At 36.5% G+C, this 17154-nt stretch overlaps 2 protein-coding genes across 2 annotated transcripts in view; one reads left to right on the plus strand and one right to left on the minus strand.

Annotated features, from left to right (window-relative positions):
* Positions 1-7084, minus strand: part of LOC6033547 (protein FAM13A) — a 72027-nt gene extending 64943 nt beyond the window's left edge. Inside the window, exon 1 of the mRNA XM_038259980.1 lies at positions 6811-7084. The gene's annotated coding sequence lies outside the window, so the exon portion shown is untranslated. The remainder of the gene's footprint in view (positions 1-6810) is intronic.
* Positions 7085-10378: 3294 nt separating this feature from the next.
* Positions 10379-17134, plus strand: LOC6033546 (SH3 domain-containing protein Dlish). Its single transcript, XM_038264955.1, has 3 exons — positions 10379-10616; positions 15762-16732; positions 16805-17134. The coding sequence occupies exons 1-3, from the start codon at positions 10568-10570 to the stop codon at positions 16967-16969; spliced, it is 1185 nt and encodes a 394-aa protein (XP_038120883.1). The 5' UTR covers positions 10379-10567; the 3' UTR covers positions 16970-17134.
* Positions 17135-17154: the final 20 nt, after the last annotated feature.

Raw genomic sequence — 17154 nt, forward strand, 5'->3', positions numbered from 1 at the left:
TTTCCTTTTTGATAATAGACATCTCAAGAAACAAACTTTCGAACATTGGTCTTAGAAAATGATAGTGTATTTCAGAACAAGCAGCAATAAAAAAAAACAATTCTGTTCCAAAAAAAAATAATCAAAAACCAGCACACAAATGAAGGAACTCAGTTTTGTGCAAAGCAATTATCACCGGAAACGAAGAGCAAATGTTTTTCTCACATTAAAATTCCTTATCTAGCATTTAAATGTTTGCGCTCAGCTGATCCAAGATTAATGCACGAACCTTTGGCATTGAATATTCCTGAACGCTCGAAAGGAAAAAATACGATTTCTTTATTTAATTCCTTGTTCTTTTTTTTTTGTAATAGAACATTTACTTCACTGTTATATTCAATTTAATTTGTTCCTAAATTTCATTATCTTTGAATCAGTTGTAAATATAAATGTCTCAATTGATCGACAATGTAGCCCGCCAACTATAAACAACTCATCACTGTAGACAAAACCGCCGAACCAAACGAACCATGATCTTTGCATTTCTCGAACCAACAAAGTGCACTCAATAATTAACGTGAACGTGACGGGACAATTAGTTCGACAGCTCGCGAACCACAAATAGCTCGCTCAGTATCATCCAGAGAGACACAGAGACAATTCCCGGCCGTGAGGGCGGTTCGACAAACAGGGCTGATATCTGTAAACAATCAACATATTGCTAGAACATCGCGAACACCGCCATCAAACCGTGGCCTATTTGGGCTTGATGTTTTGCTGTCCAAAAGTAGACAGCAGTGAAGTCACTTAATCCTGGTTACATGACAGGCCGCCCACGTAGGGGGTGACTTAGACAGTGTTGCGTAGTTAGATAACGAGGGATTTACTTTGTTTTCACTAATTTGTGGTATTTTGTTATGACCTAACTAATAAGATGTTTTAATTTATCTTATATATGGAAGGAAAAGGATGAATTTGAGTCTTTGAAATATTCCCAAAATTAAACGATAGTACAAAATGAAGTACTGTTACCCTTACGTATCCGTATCAAACGTACGTATACGCAAACTGCAAAACTTGTAAACATCACCGGGGAAAAAGGTAGAAATGTCCTTGCCCGTGCTCATATCGCACACACGTAGTCTGCTAATACCCTCTCCGAGCCGTGTAAGTCCGGCCACCGGGAACTGTGTCACGTCCGCGAAAATGTGATTTTATCCACGCGCCATCGCAGTTTGAACGATTTCTGTGGGGCCAAAAGTGTGAGCAGCATTTTATCATGACCATCAGTAGCAGCAGGTGCGATCGTCGCAGAAACGTGATTGATGATGATGGTGCATTCTGGGGAAGGCGTGTAATCAACGTTTTAGTCGTAAAAACTTCCGGAATTGAGCATTGTTGTCTCACTTTTCTAATAAGTGAAGCAGTCAAATCAAGCCGAGTAACAAACTGAACATGTTTATTCGTTGACCCCGATTTGCGATTTGAAATATGAACATAACGAAAATCACAAAAGTAATTTCCAAACCACAATTTGATTTGAATAAAATAATTAATTCTCAAATGTCTCTATCCAGACGAAAAATTACTGGCTGGCGCTGTAATCGTGCGAATCACCCATAAGATATTTAATGGCCAGGATGGTCTAACTACCAAAATGATGCAAGTAAAATCGCTAAATGTTGCCAAAAACGTGTACATCATGATCATGATGACCGGTGTATATGGATGCCTGTAAGTACAGTCACAAGTCGGTTGATCGTCTTCCGTATTAATGCAAGAATTTGGCAGAAAGCGGGAAAAAATAAGCAGAGCTATTTTTCATTCTGATTGCCAAGCGGTGAGCAGTAAAAGGTCATGGTATTTTCGGCATTAAAAACTGATTTAATCCATATACGTCGTTGGCTGTGGCATTTTTCAAATTTAAATGATATAATAATCCAACAAAACTGAATGTAATGTCTTGACAGGTATTCAGATCTCGTGATTAATCAAAAAGTGTCAAATAATTACATAGCTAAAAATGTAGTAATCCAGCTGCGTGTAAAAGGCATGAGTGTAAAATAAATATTACATTATGTTATGCAGTTTTATGTGATTTTACACCCTGAAACCTACTTGACCGAAATGTCAAGCTCATTTATGCGTGATGGCCGAGTGGGCTAAAGGTGACAGTCCTTACTATTGGTGCTGGGTTTGAATCCCGTCGGTTGCAACTTTTTTTGTGTTTGCAAACATTGTACATGCAGTGTGTAATGTTAAGTGCTTATTTTGACGAAGGTGATGTGCATGCTTTTGCATGCGATTTTACCATCGGATTTTTATCTGTGTACCTATCCTACGACATTTTAGTAAATTGATCCTAAACAATCATCTTACGCTCAGAGCTATTCACTTAGCGTTTCAATAGTGAAAGATAAAATTTTGGCATTATGTAACAAAAAATACTATACTTTTACACACAAACATCGAATCCAGGCAAATAGTTATATTTAAAAGTTGTGCTCCAGAGCATAACCACACAGCAATAAATCCGATGGTAAAATCGCATGCAAAAGCATGCACATCACCTTCGTCAAAAAAGACACTTAATATTACACATTGCATGTACAATTTTTGTAAACAAAAAAAAAATTGCAACTGACGGGATTCAAACCCAGCACCATCAGTAAGCACTGGCGCCTTAGTCCACTCGGACATCAGACCGATGAAGAATGAAGAGAATAAACGCGTATAAGAGCTTGACATTTCGGTCATACATAAAATTTCATAAAATAATGCAAAGTTAATAGGGGGATGGCGTCGCTATTTTAAGACCACATTTTCCACTTTTTCGCATCGAAACCGACTACTTTATCGACTTCATTTTGCTGGGCGAGATAGGACGCCGTCTATTTTTCGACGATGACTCAGCACTTTTACACTCTTGCGCTTAAAAAAACCAGGTGGCAGCACGATGTAACGCCACGTCCCTATAGGGGGATGGCGTCGCTATTTTAAGACCACATTTTCCACTTTTTCGCATCGAAACCGACTACTTTATCGACTTCATTTTGCTGGGCGAGATAGGACGCCGTCTATTTTTAGACGATGACTCAGCACTTTTACACTCTTGCGCTTAAAAAAACCAGGTGGCAGCACGATGTAACGCCACGTCCCTATTTACACCCAGGCATTTTACACGCAACTGGATTAGGGGAGAGTGGGGAGACTGGATCCCCTTTTTTTGTATCGCATATAACTCTGTAAATTTCTCACAAAACTATGACCTTTTTGCATGAATTGAAAGCTTAAACATTCAACTATGTTTCGCTGATAAGGGTATTTCATCAGATAAACTCTTCGAATCATACCAAGCGTTTTAAAAAAATATTTTAAACCGACATTTTCAAAATGTTAGGGGTAATTTGATCCCCCTTTCAACATTCTGAAGAAATCCTAAGAAAAATGTTTCTTATTCATCCAAACTTTTAATTTCCTAAAAGTTACAGCAATTTCACATTAAACCTGTACGTTTGTGTTCAAAATATAACAAGTTTAGCATGAAAAATATTTAAAAACTTAAAATTTTCGTTTTTAGACCAAAATTGAGCATGTTTACAAAAGCTGGTAATTTTTGTTTACAAAACTTTTGAAAAATGGTTCAAACTGCAATAAGTTATGTACAACTATACTAAAGGAAACTATGTATGATAACCCAGCCCAATTAATTAATCTTGAGGCTGATTCGAGTGACTGTAAAAATGCAGGGATCAAGTCTCCCTAAACGCACTTTTTTAAACAATTGATTGTAAAAATAGTATGACGATAAATTTAACGTCAAATTCGTAAGGGTTTTGGAGTTGATACGTTTACCAAAGAATTCACGTATAAAAAATATTTTTTTTAAATAATTTTTGAGTGTTTTCTATACTTATCAAAACAAAGAAAAAAGATCTCTTTGAAGTTTTTTGAGGCACTTTTTAGAAAAATGTGTGTAACTCAATCCAAACATTTTTTAATTTTTTCCTTTGTTTTCTACAATGACTTTTAGTCGATTTCGCACAACTTTCTAGAACAAAGCTAATTGTTTTACCCACATGCTGACGAGATACAGGCTTGGGATCAAGTGTCCCCACTCTCCCCTACTATCTTTTTTGCTGTGCAGAAGGATGAGCAGAAAAGAAACATAAAAAAAAACGTTACCCAATCCACTTTAAAGTGTTTGATGCCTTCATCACATTGAAAAAGTTTTGTTTTTATACATTAAAATTGTCCCACCAAACAAAATCTTCTATGAAATTAACTTCATATAGGGGAAATTCTCGTATGTTTGGCAGGTTAAGCTCTCGCTCCTAACTCCATCCAATTTGCTGATTTTCACTATTCAAACAACTAATTTTGCAAAACTTCTTATAGAAACTTGCTTGCTCACTTCTTATTGAGCTGTTTATCATTCGATTTCAGTTGAAAACGCTTTTAATTAGCTTTAATTGAATGTCAAAGTTCTGACCTGCCAACATTAGAGGCACGCTGGAATTGGATGCTGTTCCCCTACTCATAACTTGTCAGATTTTCGATATTTTGGAAAGGTCGCGTCATAGATTCGGGCATCATTTTCAAAATTTTTGAGATCCGGCTTCTGAAAGGTACTTTTGATCATAGCTTTTGATAGGTTTTGGGCTCATAGGAAAGATCTTTCAAATACCTTTCTTAACATTCCAACGCCCAAGGCTCCAAAAAAGTTGGAACGGTAACTTCAACTCAATGGTTCTCGGGCTTTACTCAACCAATCAAGATGATTCTTCTTTCCAGTGATTTGTTAGGATGTCTAGATGATTCTAGAACTTTGCAGAACTTAATTTGATCAAATCTGTAAGTTTTGCGATCAAAAACATCGTTCCAACTTTTTTTTTTCGCGTGTAAAAAAAAATCGCCAAAAATTCCGCGGAGGCAGCCGTTTTAAAAAAAAGGTGGAACGATGTTTTTGATCGCAAAAATTACAGATTTGATCAAATTAAGTTCTGCAAAGTTCTAGAATCATCTAGACATCCTAACAAATCACTGGAAACAAGAATCGTCTCGATTGGTTGAGTAATGCCCGAGAACCAGCGAGTTGAAGTTACCGTTCCACCTTTTTTGGGAGGCTTGGGCGTCCGTGTAAGTTGGACATGCGTTGGGCATTCCAGTGTTAAAAATTGGTCTGACAGCTTTATGCTGGATTTAAGTCTGGACCAAGCGAGGGATTGACAGCCGCATCCCCCTCACGCCTTATACCTAATGTTAACATTTGTTTATAAGACCTATTAAAAAAATCTAGATATGTTTTCAAGTTCGTCTGAATTCATTACAAATTCACTCACAAGATTTCTATCCGTGTCATATTCCAGATGGTGTTCTGGAGCGCCAACAAAAAAGGCCAAAATACAAGTGAAAAAAATTCCACCTCATAATCGAAACTTTAGATAGTCGGGTTAGTAAAAGGCTCAGGTGTAAAACTAATTTTGCCCCTAATTGAAGATTCAACTATTATGCCAAATCAAGTTAAAGGAAAATGAGTTTTAGTTTTCATAGGTTTTCATCACCAAATTTCGCTAAGGCAATATCCCATTAGAATTGGATATTAGCTGTTTTCTCGCATTGGCAGCCAAAACTTAACACTATTTTTAGTTGAATTCAAGTTTTGGAAGATGAATTCGAACAAACTCTACAATAAATCTTAATTTTGAAAAAAGTGTCAAATAGCCGTTTCCCAAGATGAAATTTGTTGGATTTATTTTAGGTAGATTTTTGTTATTTCAACAGCAGTCTTTTATGTTTTCCAATTAGATTTGGTAAATACATCGTTATGCATAAAAGTCTAAATCAGAAATTAAATTGCTTGTCATTTTAAAGTATAAAAATTGTAGCTGTTTTATCTTGACACTTTGAACTTTGAATATTGAAACGTCCACTGTTTAATACTTTCTTAAAAGTTAAGCAAAAGTTAAGAAAGTGTACGCATCTATTTAAAAAAAATGTTAACATCCGTGAGGATGAATGGAAAAATCAAAATCCCGGTGGTGAATGGCTTCAAAGTTAGTATCATCGGTGCAAGCAAAACCTCTCACGTTTTCGTTCACACGGGTCACGATTATTTTGGAATATTCGAGAACAACGTAGCCACAGCCAAAACTTCTGTGCAGAGTCTGCTGCTGTGCTCTCGCATGATGTTTATCTTTCCGCATACAGAAACTGTACGTGTCCGATACGCGTCGATAGAGGTTCCCCTACAATTCCGGCACGGTTTGCCGCGGCACGGTGATTACGCAGTGACCTTGAGCGCCGTAAAAAAAAATCTGCCATGTTTGCAAAAATGCGCTTCGGGCCGTAAACACATACACGCGATACACGCACAACACTTGAGAAGCAACGCCCCATTCTCTTCAATTAACTCATTGTTACCCCTCACTTTACAATGGGTTGCTAATTCACCTTAAAATATTGGTCCATTTTTAGCCGCAGGTGCTAATAAACACGATCGATTGTCGATCGACCTGATCTAGTAGCCACGGTCGATTCAGCTATGCAAATTTAAGCACAGGCTACTAGACACAACATTACGCAATTTTGGGGGGCCAATCCATGGAGTCCTGTGGTCGATATCTGGACAGGATTTGGTCATGTTTTCATGTTTTTTCACACCCAATTGCGTCATGTTGCACAACTTTTGACATTTTGCCAATTCGACTCGTGAATTCCGACATGACCACGGCAACCTTCACCGAAAAAAAAAGAGTTTTACACACTTGAGCGTGTGTTGCGCGACCATTGAGGGTACCTTTCCATTGATTCAGCCTTTTTAGCACTCACCTGGACATTATTCCTTGTACGTCACCTAATGCGTGGACTTTGCCCCGTCGCGATGCACCTATGATAAGCGCTCGAATGCACAGATTTCCACAATCATCATCAATCAAAACAAATGCACACTACACGGCGCGGCAGACCAACTTTTATTATCGCGAAAAATTTCTTCATTCACTTGTTCTTGTTTCTGGCGCTGAACTCGTGTGAGATTTCTTTTTCTGCCCATACCAATACCAGCGAGGTGGCAGCACACGGTTTTGGTTTTGGACAACAGTTTGTCAGTAGCAGTAGTAGCAGGCCGCTGCGGGTGTGTGAGAAACTCCGTGCCACCCAACCGCGAGAGAGAGAGAGCGCGCGTTTCGCGTATTTACATGTTCCAACATGCACGCGCAAGAGAGTATCAACAACGAGAGAGAGAAAATGCTGCTAGTTGCATGAAACTCGCTCAATCCATGCGAGAGAAATGCACGTGAGAGCGCAGTAGTGCCCGGTACTGAACATTGGTATTAAACTTGCATGCAAGTTGAATACAATTGTTGAGGATTTTCTAATTGGATCGAAATCCAATACTCCGACTGATAAGAATAAAAATATATTCCCGTTGGAAATTCCAGAACTTCTGACCGTGACATTCGCCCCCAAATCATGCGAGAGCGTCTAAACCCGAAAGAAAAATGTGTGACAGAATACTCAATATGTCACACGTCAAAGGTTCATTCTCAAAAAAGTTTTAATATCGAGAATCGAACCCGAGATCTATGTCATATCGAATCGGTGCTTCTACAGTATTGGCCACAACTGCACTTTCTTTGTAGGTTCAGATCGCAAAATAAGGTGGATCATCCGAAAAAAACATGTGCGGTTTTGGATCTTTAGTGGTTTCGGAAGAGTTGATGTTACAACAAAATGTATAATGTATAATTTTAAAATTGTCAAACTATTTATTTTTCACGTAATGTTGCCCACCGAATAAGAATGTGACCACAAAAGAAAGCCAAAGTGATAAGTTATAAAAAGAATGAAAAAAAAATAAACTTCATTTAAATTTCAAAAGCAATATTCAAATTACGAAGTTCAAAAACATTCAAATAACTTACGCCCTTCTCAAATGTCATTCTCGAGTGCAGCTGGCTCCATATAAGCAAAAAGGAATCATATAAGTCTAGGATAACATAAGTAAAAAAGTATTTTTTTGTTTTGAGCTACACTATAGCGGACTACAGATAGAGCTTCATAATAAATTTTCTGAAGAATGATAGATTTTTTAAAATCTTCATTTTGCGAAAATTCACTCCAATCAATATTATCTATCTGGAATCAAAACAAACAAAATAGGTAATCAAGCAGCATATATAAATTTTATTCATAATAAGCAAAAACGTTAAACCACAATTAATTATGTTTTAAAAAAGGGCGATTTAGATTTTGTTTCGTACTTATCTGAATTATCAAAAAAAATCCTTTCGAATATTATTATTGTCACTAAGAGATGGTATTAACTATTGTAATTATTTTTTTTAAGGAAAATCCTTAGAAAATGCAATAGAGTTCAATTTAATTCAAAAATATATAATAACACAAAAAACGACATCCATTTAAAATTCGATTGAACTTAACAAGAATTAACCGGAATCATTGTTGTTTTAGAAACGGGCGAATCAGGATTTCAGGATTTCTTTGATTTTTTCGCCAAATTTCCCTTCGAAAATTATTGTTGTCACTAAAAGATGGTATTACCCGAGCATGGGGCAAACAAGGGGAAAGCAAAATAATGCCATTCAATAATGGTATCAACACCAAATTTTGGTTTTCGCGAGCCCTTGAAAAAATGTCTGAAGTGTAAGTTAATACCAATCTGTGGTATCATACCAAATTTTGGTATTGTTTATTTTAAGAAAATGTCGAATTTTGACATACTGTTACCTTACATACTTAAAAATGCAAATCTACTCCAAATTAAAGCCAACTATTTTATTTTGGTCAAAAAAAGTCATTTAATGATCATTATAAATTAGGGAATGCATACATTGGAATTGTACAAAATAAAGGTGATTCATAAAAAAATCTATTTTAAATTATGTTTTACATTCTTAAAAGTATGCTGATACATTTGAAAATGATAAGAAAAACATTTATATAACGTCATGATTCGAAATCCGGACACTTAGTAGCATATCATTTTTGTTATAGCTGACAAAAAATCATGTAATAAGTTGGAAATGAAGAAATATCATCAGGATGTAGTATTAACAGTCAGTTTTAAGAGAATGTATGCAAAATATGTCTTTTCTAACAATTTTTCATCAGAATTTGAAAATTAAAATGACTTGTTGTACTACGAATCCCGGACACTTATAAAAGCTGATTCGAAATCCGGACACTTTTGCTTCGAATTCCGGACACTCGATTTAGCTTATGAATCGCACAAATTTAGACTGAAATGTTATTGAACGGCATTCTTTAGGACTCAAATATGCTGTTAACATCAAAACAACCGATATTTTATGTAAAAATTTGCATGAATTTAAGGAAATCAAAACCATCAATTTCTGCTTTGCCTTCCCGGTGCTTCGGACGCCTATGAAATATTTCACGTAAAATGTTTCACATTTTTGATAATCTTAAAAGGCCGTTGCAAATATTTTTCAAAGTTTATGTCGCCCCCCCCCCCCCTTCAAAATCGGTCTGAAAAATCAGGAGGCAAAAAAAATATTTTTCCAAAAAACTTCAAAATTTCCATGAAAATAGAAGTCTAATCAACTGAAATGCATTTTTCTGCATTAATAATCATATTTAGCATATTTGGGCTTGTTTAAAAATGTTTTGAATTGTTATGAAATTCCAATGTACAGCACCGCAAAAATTTTATTTTTCGCAAAAAAAAAAAAAAAATCGTCAATACTTAGATATTTTGGAAACTAATGATGGCAAAACAACTGGACAGATGTACATATAATGCATTCAAAAACACTTTTTTCATTAAAATGTTGAAACCATGGCTCGTAATTTCAATTTTTATACTTTTTTTATTTTTTGACCGAATTTGACCGAAAAAAAATAATAAAATTAGGCTCAAATTACTCAAAATGTCCAAATTGACATTTAAAAATTAATTGAGGCAAGCATTGTTTCAAAATTTAGCAGAGAGATCCCAATTAGTTCAAGGAATTCAACCAGATGTTTGGATTTGATGCATTTTTTTATTTGCTTGATATACAATTTCATATAGATATTAGTTTAGAAACAGTATAATTTGGATTTTGAACCAACATTTTATTTGTCAATTAAAAAAAATATTTGATGAAAAAAATAAATTTATTTGAATTTTGTTCCTCTATTCAAATCTTTGATTAAAAATTAGGAAAAGATAAAATTTGAAAAAAATAAATCCATTTTCCACGATCAACGACGATCACTTTAGTTTCCTTCCCCTCAGAAAAAGCAGCCCAACAGATCATCTTTTGGCATTTCTTGCGCTGCTGTCATGTTCTTCATGCAACATAAAAAACCACAGCAGCAGCAGCATTTGTCTTGAGGGGGATGCTGAAATTCCACAGTACACTCTCTCGCACACACACACAACCACAGACAGGTCGTCGTAGTGACGTATAAGCCCAATGGCAGCCTTGTAGAAAATATAAAATTCCACCTCGGTTCGTTTCGTGTCGTGTTTTTCGGTAATTTTCGCAGAATAGAAAGCTCGCCCCAACCCAGAACCACCGTCGAAATGTTCCGGAGTGCGTAGGGCGTCCCGTGAGCAATGGCATTTCTGTGTCCGGTCCGGATCCGGCGGGGGAAGAAGAAAAAACGTAAGTTAAAATCCGACGGCGGACGGCGGTGGCCAGGAGATCTAATCTGGTCACTAGAAGAGAGGGCAAACACACAAGAGGAAGAGTAAGAAGATGCGAGATCGTCGTCCACTGACTGGGGCTGGACAACATAAAGAGTGGATCAGTGCCAGAGAATTCCAGTGCTGGGCAGCAGGTCACTGACATAATTACCTGTTGATACGGAAGAGGATCATTTAAAGGGGTGATCTTTAGTGGTTGATCAAGCATTTGTCATGAAAGAATGTTGATTGAATTAATGCGGACTTTGCATGTTTGTACCAAAAGTGAGGAAATAGGAAATGAGGTTCGTCGCTTTTTGCGTTGAAGTCACCCAACATTTTTAGACGAACATTGCATTGATTTACCAAAACAATGGTGCATATTGTTTCCGCTTTGATATTTTGCAATTGGAGAGGGACAATTTTCGGCTTAGGCAATTAATGTTAGGATAATTCACGTTTAGGGTTATAAAGTGTAACTTTAGAGGAATGAATAAGTTTTTTCATCTTGAAAGATCGTTCTCGCTAAAAACAATCAATAATGCTTTTTCGCATTCCTCACCTAACTGAGAAAAGGCTAGAACACCATTCGAAAAATCAAGAAGTTAATAAAACGTCATATAAGGGAGGATGGGGAGGCTTGATCCACTTTTTCTGTATCGCGCATAGCTTTCTTTCACGAAATAATGAAGTTTTTGCATGAGTTGAAAGCATAAACATTTAACTATGATTGACTGATAAGAGTATTTGTTCAAAAGAGTTTTATTAAACAAAAGCTTTAAACCGCATTTTCTAAATATTAGGGGTAACTTGATCCCCCTTCAAAATTCAAAATTTTTTTTATTCATCCAAACTATTGATTTTCTGTTAGTTACAGTAATTTTATAAAAAAACGTCTGCGTTCAAAAAATAATTAATTTAATATGAAAAATATTTAAAGAAGCTTAAAATATTCATATTTTTACCAAAATTGAGTATATTTATTAAAAACCTATAACCTGTATCTACAATAAAAAAAATCAAAAATGGTTAAAACAGCAGTAAGTAGTCTCAAACTATGCTAAAGGATTCCATGGACCAAAAGCTAAACTAATCAATTAAATTAAAAGCTGTTTACAGTGATTGTAAATTAAAAGCTGTTAACATTGATTGTAAAATTGCTGGGATCAAGTCTCTCTGTTGATTAACTGATTGTAAAAATAGTAGGATGATTAATTAATCATATGCGCAAGGAATTTTAGGTTAATAAGTTTATTTAAACAATTCGAGCAAAACAAAAAATGATTTGAATTATTTTTAATTGTTTTCAATACATAATAAAACAAAGAAAACAAGCTCTTTAAGGATATTTGCAGCCTTTTTAAGAAAACTGTGAGTAACTCAGTACAAACCTTTTTTAAAGATTTGTTAGTTTGAGTCTATTTTGCACGATCCCATAAGTCTCTATTGAAAATTATGAAGTTTAGGAAAGAATACCAAATTATTAAAAAAAATATGTTTTGGAAAAAAAAAACCTTTCATATTAAATATATATTTTTAGAAAGTTATTTAATAGAGCTTTCCCACGAGTCTGAAAGATTGAAAATCTGAAAATTCAATCAAATGTGTTGAGTAAGTGTATGAAGTTCAACTTAGACTTATTTTCTTAAGTAAAACTAACTTCTTCACTTCTTATCAAAAATGGGTCACATAACATTATAAAATTGACTTGTGTTTGTCTGATAAGGGTATATCTGATACAAAGACTTTTTTAAATCATGTCATGCGTTTAAAAAAAAAGTTAGGTCGGCATCTCAAAAATATTAGGCACATTTGGTTCCCCTTTAATTTCCCTTATAATCTGTACGAGCGTGTTAAAAATTTTACAAAATTTATTCTTACAATATTCAAAAACTTGAAATTTTCATAATCACAGCCACATTGAGCATGTTTCCAAATGCTGATAATGTTGGTTCACAAAAACATTGGAAAATGATTCAAATTACAGTAAGTTATCTTCAACTATGCTGGAAGAATCCATGTTAAAAAAAAAACTAAACCAATCAAGTAAACTTAAAGATGCAGTCACTTTAATAGTAGTTTATGCAACAAGTTGCAAAAAAATGTTTTTTTCAGCACGAGTCGAACCTCGTTGGATAAATACGAAGAGTGCTGAAAAAATCAAGTTTTGCAACGAGTTCCATACAACATTTTTTGCAATTCCGAAAAACACCCATTAAGTGAAATTTTAAGTCAAATTTCCATGTATTTTGTCAATAAATCGTTAAAATAAAAAAAAAATGACGAAAAGTGTTTCGTAGAACTAGAAGTAGAATTTTTCAGCATTTATTTTGAAAAGTGTTGCTATTCGATTCTGTTACTTTTGGTACAGAAAAGTAGGCTATTTCGTCGTTCAAGAATGACAGGAAATGTAAGTAGTTTCACGACGGAATTGCAAAAAAAAATATATATATATATGGGTCATTCCAGGTCAACTTTTGGACTCGACCTTCACCGATTTGGACCAAACTTGGAGGGAACGTTTATCTATCCATAGTTAACAGAAATCCCAAGTTTGGTGCTGATTGGACCATCCCTCTATTTTTGGCACCGCCCTCTTTTTTGGCGATTTTCTAAAAAAACTTTTTTTTCTTTTAATCATAACTTTGCAACTATTTGAGCAAAAGACTTTCTACTGGTTGCATTTTATAGAAAATTGTCCAAGGAATTCGATAAAAATAAAATTTTAACCCTTAAATGCCCACTAATATTATATTTTTACGTTTTAAGTATAAAAATTCAGTTTTGACCAATTGCTTATATTTTTATTTGTTTTATTTTATCACCATCGTGTTCCCCGGACAATTTTACATAATAATCAATGTAGACTTCAAACTAAAATGAACTATTGGCGAGATACAGCGATTTTACTGAAAAAAGTTTGATTTTGCGCAGCACTCGGAAGTTCATGGTGTACTTTTCAACATAAAGGAATGGTGGTGGTTGTTGATTTATTTCAGGCAGCTTTAACATGTTTGTCATTCGCTGCCTACATAAAGGAATGAATCTCGCATAATTCGGTTTTTATATGTGAGAAACTTATTTCGGATTTGAATTCATAGGACAGAGTGCATGTTAGGGTACCAAAATTTTTGTAATTAAAAGACGCAACTTTTGGTACCATAACATCTTAGGTCATTGCTGAAATTTTAAAGTTATCGCAGTTTTAGTGAAAATGTCGATTTTTCCCCGTTTTCGTCATTTTCCCATTTTTGCGCGTGGCGCGTCGAAAAATCCAGTTTTTATTTTCAAAAAATCGTATCTCAGAGTATCGAAAACATAACTTCACCATTTTTTGATATTTAATGTGAAATTTTCCGAGGAATTCGATAAAATATTTTCAGCCATAGGCTCTTTGGTCCCGAGACCTTCAAAACAGCATTTTAAGTTTTCTTATGACCTTTTCAAATGTTAAGCTAGATTTGAAACTTCTTACTATTTTTCCCAAATAGCCAAACTAATAACCTTTCTTTTGCGTCTAAGACAGCTAAAATCGGATGAAATGGCGCGGAGATATGATTTTTTGAAAAAAGTGTTTTTTGCGAAAATCGACGAAAATTGCCATTTTTCGGACCACCCTAACACGGCGTAGGTCACCCTAATGGCCAAACAAAAAAATACGGGTCTAATTATTTCGGCCAAGGACCACCCAGAAAAAATTTAAGCCCGATCGGAGAACCTTTTTTTCGAATCATGCTGTTTTCGTGGGGAATTGCTGTATTATAAAAATAGTGGAACGATTTTTTAAACATCGATTTCATTAGGGCTTTGTAGTTGATAAGTTTATCAAGTTCATGCATGAAAAAAAAATTTCTGATTTTTTTTTATTTCACATATGAAAACGATGATCTTGTGGAGATTTTTTGCAGCACTTTATAGAAAACTGTGTGCAACTCAAACTGAACATTTTGTGAGTCTGTTGTTTTTTATTTTATATTTTACAGTGAGTTTTAGGCAGTTCCCACAATCAGACGTGCATCGGCACTCAATAGCACTTGACAGTTTTTCTAAGGCCATGGCTTGAAAAAGGCACCAAATCAATTTGTTTTGTGCCTAAAGTATGTTTTTTTCATTGCACTATGAGGTGCTGAACGACCGAAACCTTTATCTTCACTTATTCGCTAGTTTGAGTGATGAAGTGCTATTTGAGTGCTAAATAGCACATTTAGCACTTGCAATTTTTGTGTTATTCAAATCACTATTATTTTTTTGCTAATCCAAATTGCATAGTGAAAAACGATTATTATAAGCATCGAACTAAAGCTTGTTTTGTTGCACAGTGAGCAAAGATTCATTCTGCCGGTTTACGAAGGCAATCATCTCAAAATGTGGTGAAGTGCTATTGAGTGCCGATGCACGTCTGCCCACAATCTCCCCACTTTCATTTATAAGTACAGTGGACTCTCCAGCTGTCAATACATTTTTCAGTCCCTTCAAATAGATTGCTTTGATTTTCATTTTAAAATTTGATAACTCCCGCTCTCGACGGTCCCTTCAATATCGACAACGAGAGAGTCTACTGTATTTATGTTAAATGATTGTTTACCGTCATCAGGGGTGACATTGGGTCTGGGGGGTGAGATTGGGTCATATAAATTTCAGCATTTTTGTATGACCCAATCTCACCCCCCAGACCCAATGTCACCCCTGATGACGGTAATTAAAAAAAAATCAATAATCTTTCCAAAAAATATTAAAAAAAAAGTAAGTTGTTACTCCTTGAGGCTGATACAGCAGAAGTGTGGAAAAATCATAATTTTTCAGTGGAACCGAAGAAAAGGTTAAACATTTTTAGAAAAAAAAAACTAAACAAAAATATTGCTCTATTATCGTCCAAAGAGTCAAATTAAAACCAGGCCCGGTGAAATTCTCTGTTCAAATTTATTTGTTCTTAAGGAATTTTTTTCTTTTTTAATGTGGGAAAATTAAGATTGCTTTAAATTCGAAGAAAATTACAGAGGATAAAAATCACAATAGATAATGTACACTGCGTCTCCACCGACAGTAGTTCGGATCAAATTTCGATGGAGCCGCATGGCATTTCTGAGATAAGTATGGTAAGAATAACGATTTCCCTCTTTTCCAGCCATCGGCAGCGACATCGACAAGGACTTGTCGAGCAGCTTGGGCCTTAACCATGGCATGGGCCGCATCACCGGGTCGGCCAGCATCGAAACGCTGGTCCGCGTGGGCATCGAAAAGGAGCACGGCCTCAGCCCGGACAGCAAGATGGTCGTGCTGCACGACTTTACGCCCTGCGTGGACGACGAGCTAGAGGTGAAGAGTGGCCAAATCGTGAACATTCTGTACCGCGAGAACGACTGGGTGTACGTGATTGGGCAGGACACCCGGCAGGAGGGCTTCATCCCGCACTCGTACTGTGCCCCGTTCAACACCCAGCTGGCGGATATGGCCATCAAGAAGAAACTGCCCCGGGACGGAATCGGCATTGGCATTGGGCTGACCAGCAATGACCTGACGGACGGGATTCCGGACATTAACATAATCGACGACAGTACGGGGGCCGGTCTGGTCGGGCTGACCGGTTCGCTCAAACACTCGCAGGCGAGTCTTAGCTCGGAGCCTGATTTCTTGCCATTTTCAAAGGACCCCAGCGGTCGCTACATCGTGCTGTACACTTTTATTGCCCGGGATGAAAACGATGTCTCGGTCGAGCGGGGTGAGTTTGTCACGGTGCTGAACCGGGAAGATCCGGAGTGGTACTGGATAGTGCGAAGTGATGGCCAGGAGGGTTTTATTCCGTCGGGGTTCGTGTATCCGGCGGAGAACATTCTCCAGGGTCAGACGAAGCTTAATATGACCGGGGGAGGTCCACCCGGGAACAATAATAACAACAACAACAATAACGTGAATGTGGGAGCAAACGATCCGAATGCGGCGAATATGCCGAACATGAATGGAGGAGGTGGAGTGAACAATCTGGGTGGAAATGGAGTTGTTGGCGGTATGAACCCAAGCCAGCCACAGCAGCCTGGAATTGGCTCGGATGATCTGCGGTATCATGGGACGGAACTGGTTATGCTGTATGATTATAAGGTATGTATGACTTTAAAATATATCATATAGAAATGTTGTTCTTTAATCAAAATCTCCTTCTCTCCATTTCAGGCTCAAGCCCCAGACGATCTGTCAGTGCGGCGCGGCGACTGGATCTACGCCGACCTGAACAACCAAACCGTCGACGGGTGGCTATGGGCGTACGCGCCGAAAACGCGCAAGTACGGCTTCATCCCGAAGGCGTACGCCCGACCCCCAGCCATGACCAGCCTGTGAAACCAGCGCAATCGCAGCGGATTTAAACAAAAATAAAAAGCTCTTGTTTGTAAGATTCGTTTTAAGACTTGACGAGCATCACTTATACATAATATTTGTTCATAGAGGTATATAACATTTACAGCTTCTTCGCAGCTGCACTACGAAAAATTAAAAAAAATCTTCCATTCTTAGATTAGAATATT

The sequence above is a fragment of the Culex quinquefasciatus genome, chromosome 3 (assembly GCF_015732765.1).
Source record: "Culex quinquefasciatus strain JHB chromosome 3, VPISU_Cqui_1.0_pri_paternal, whole genome shotgun sequence".
Classification (NCBI taxonomy): Eukaryota; Metazoa; Arthropoda; class Insecta; order Diptera; family Culicidae; genus Culex; species Culex quinquefasciatus.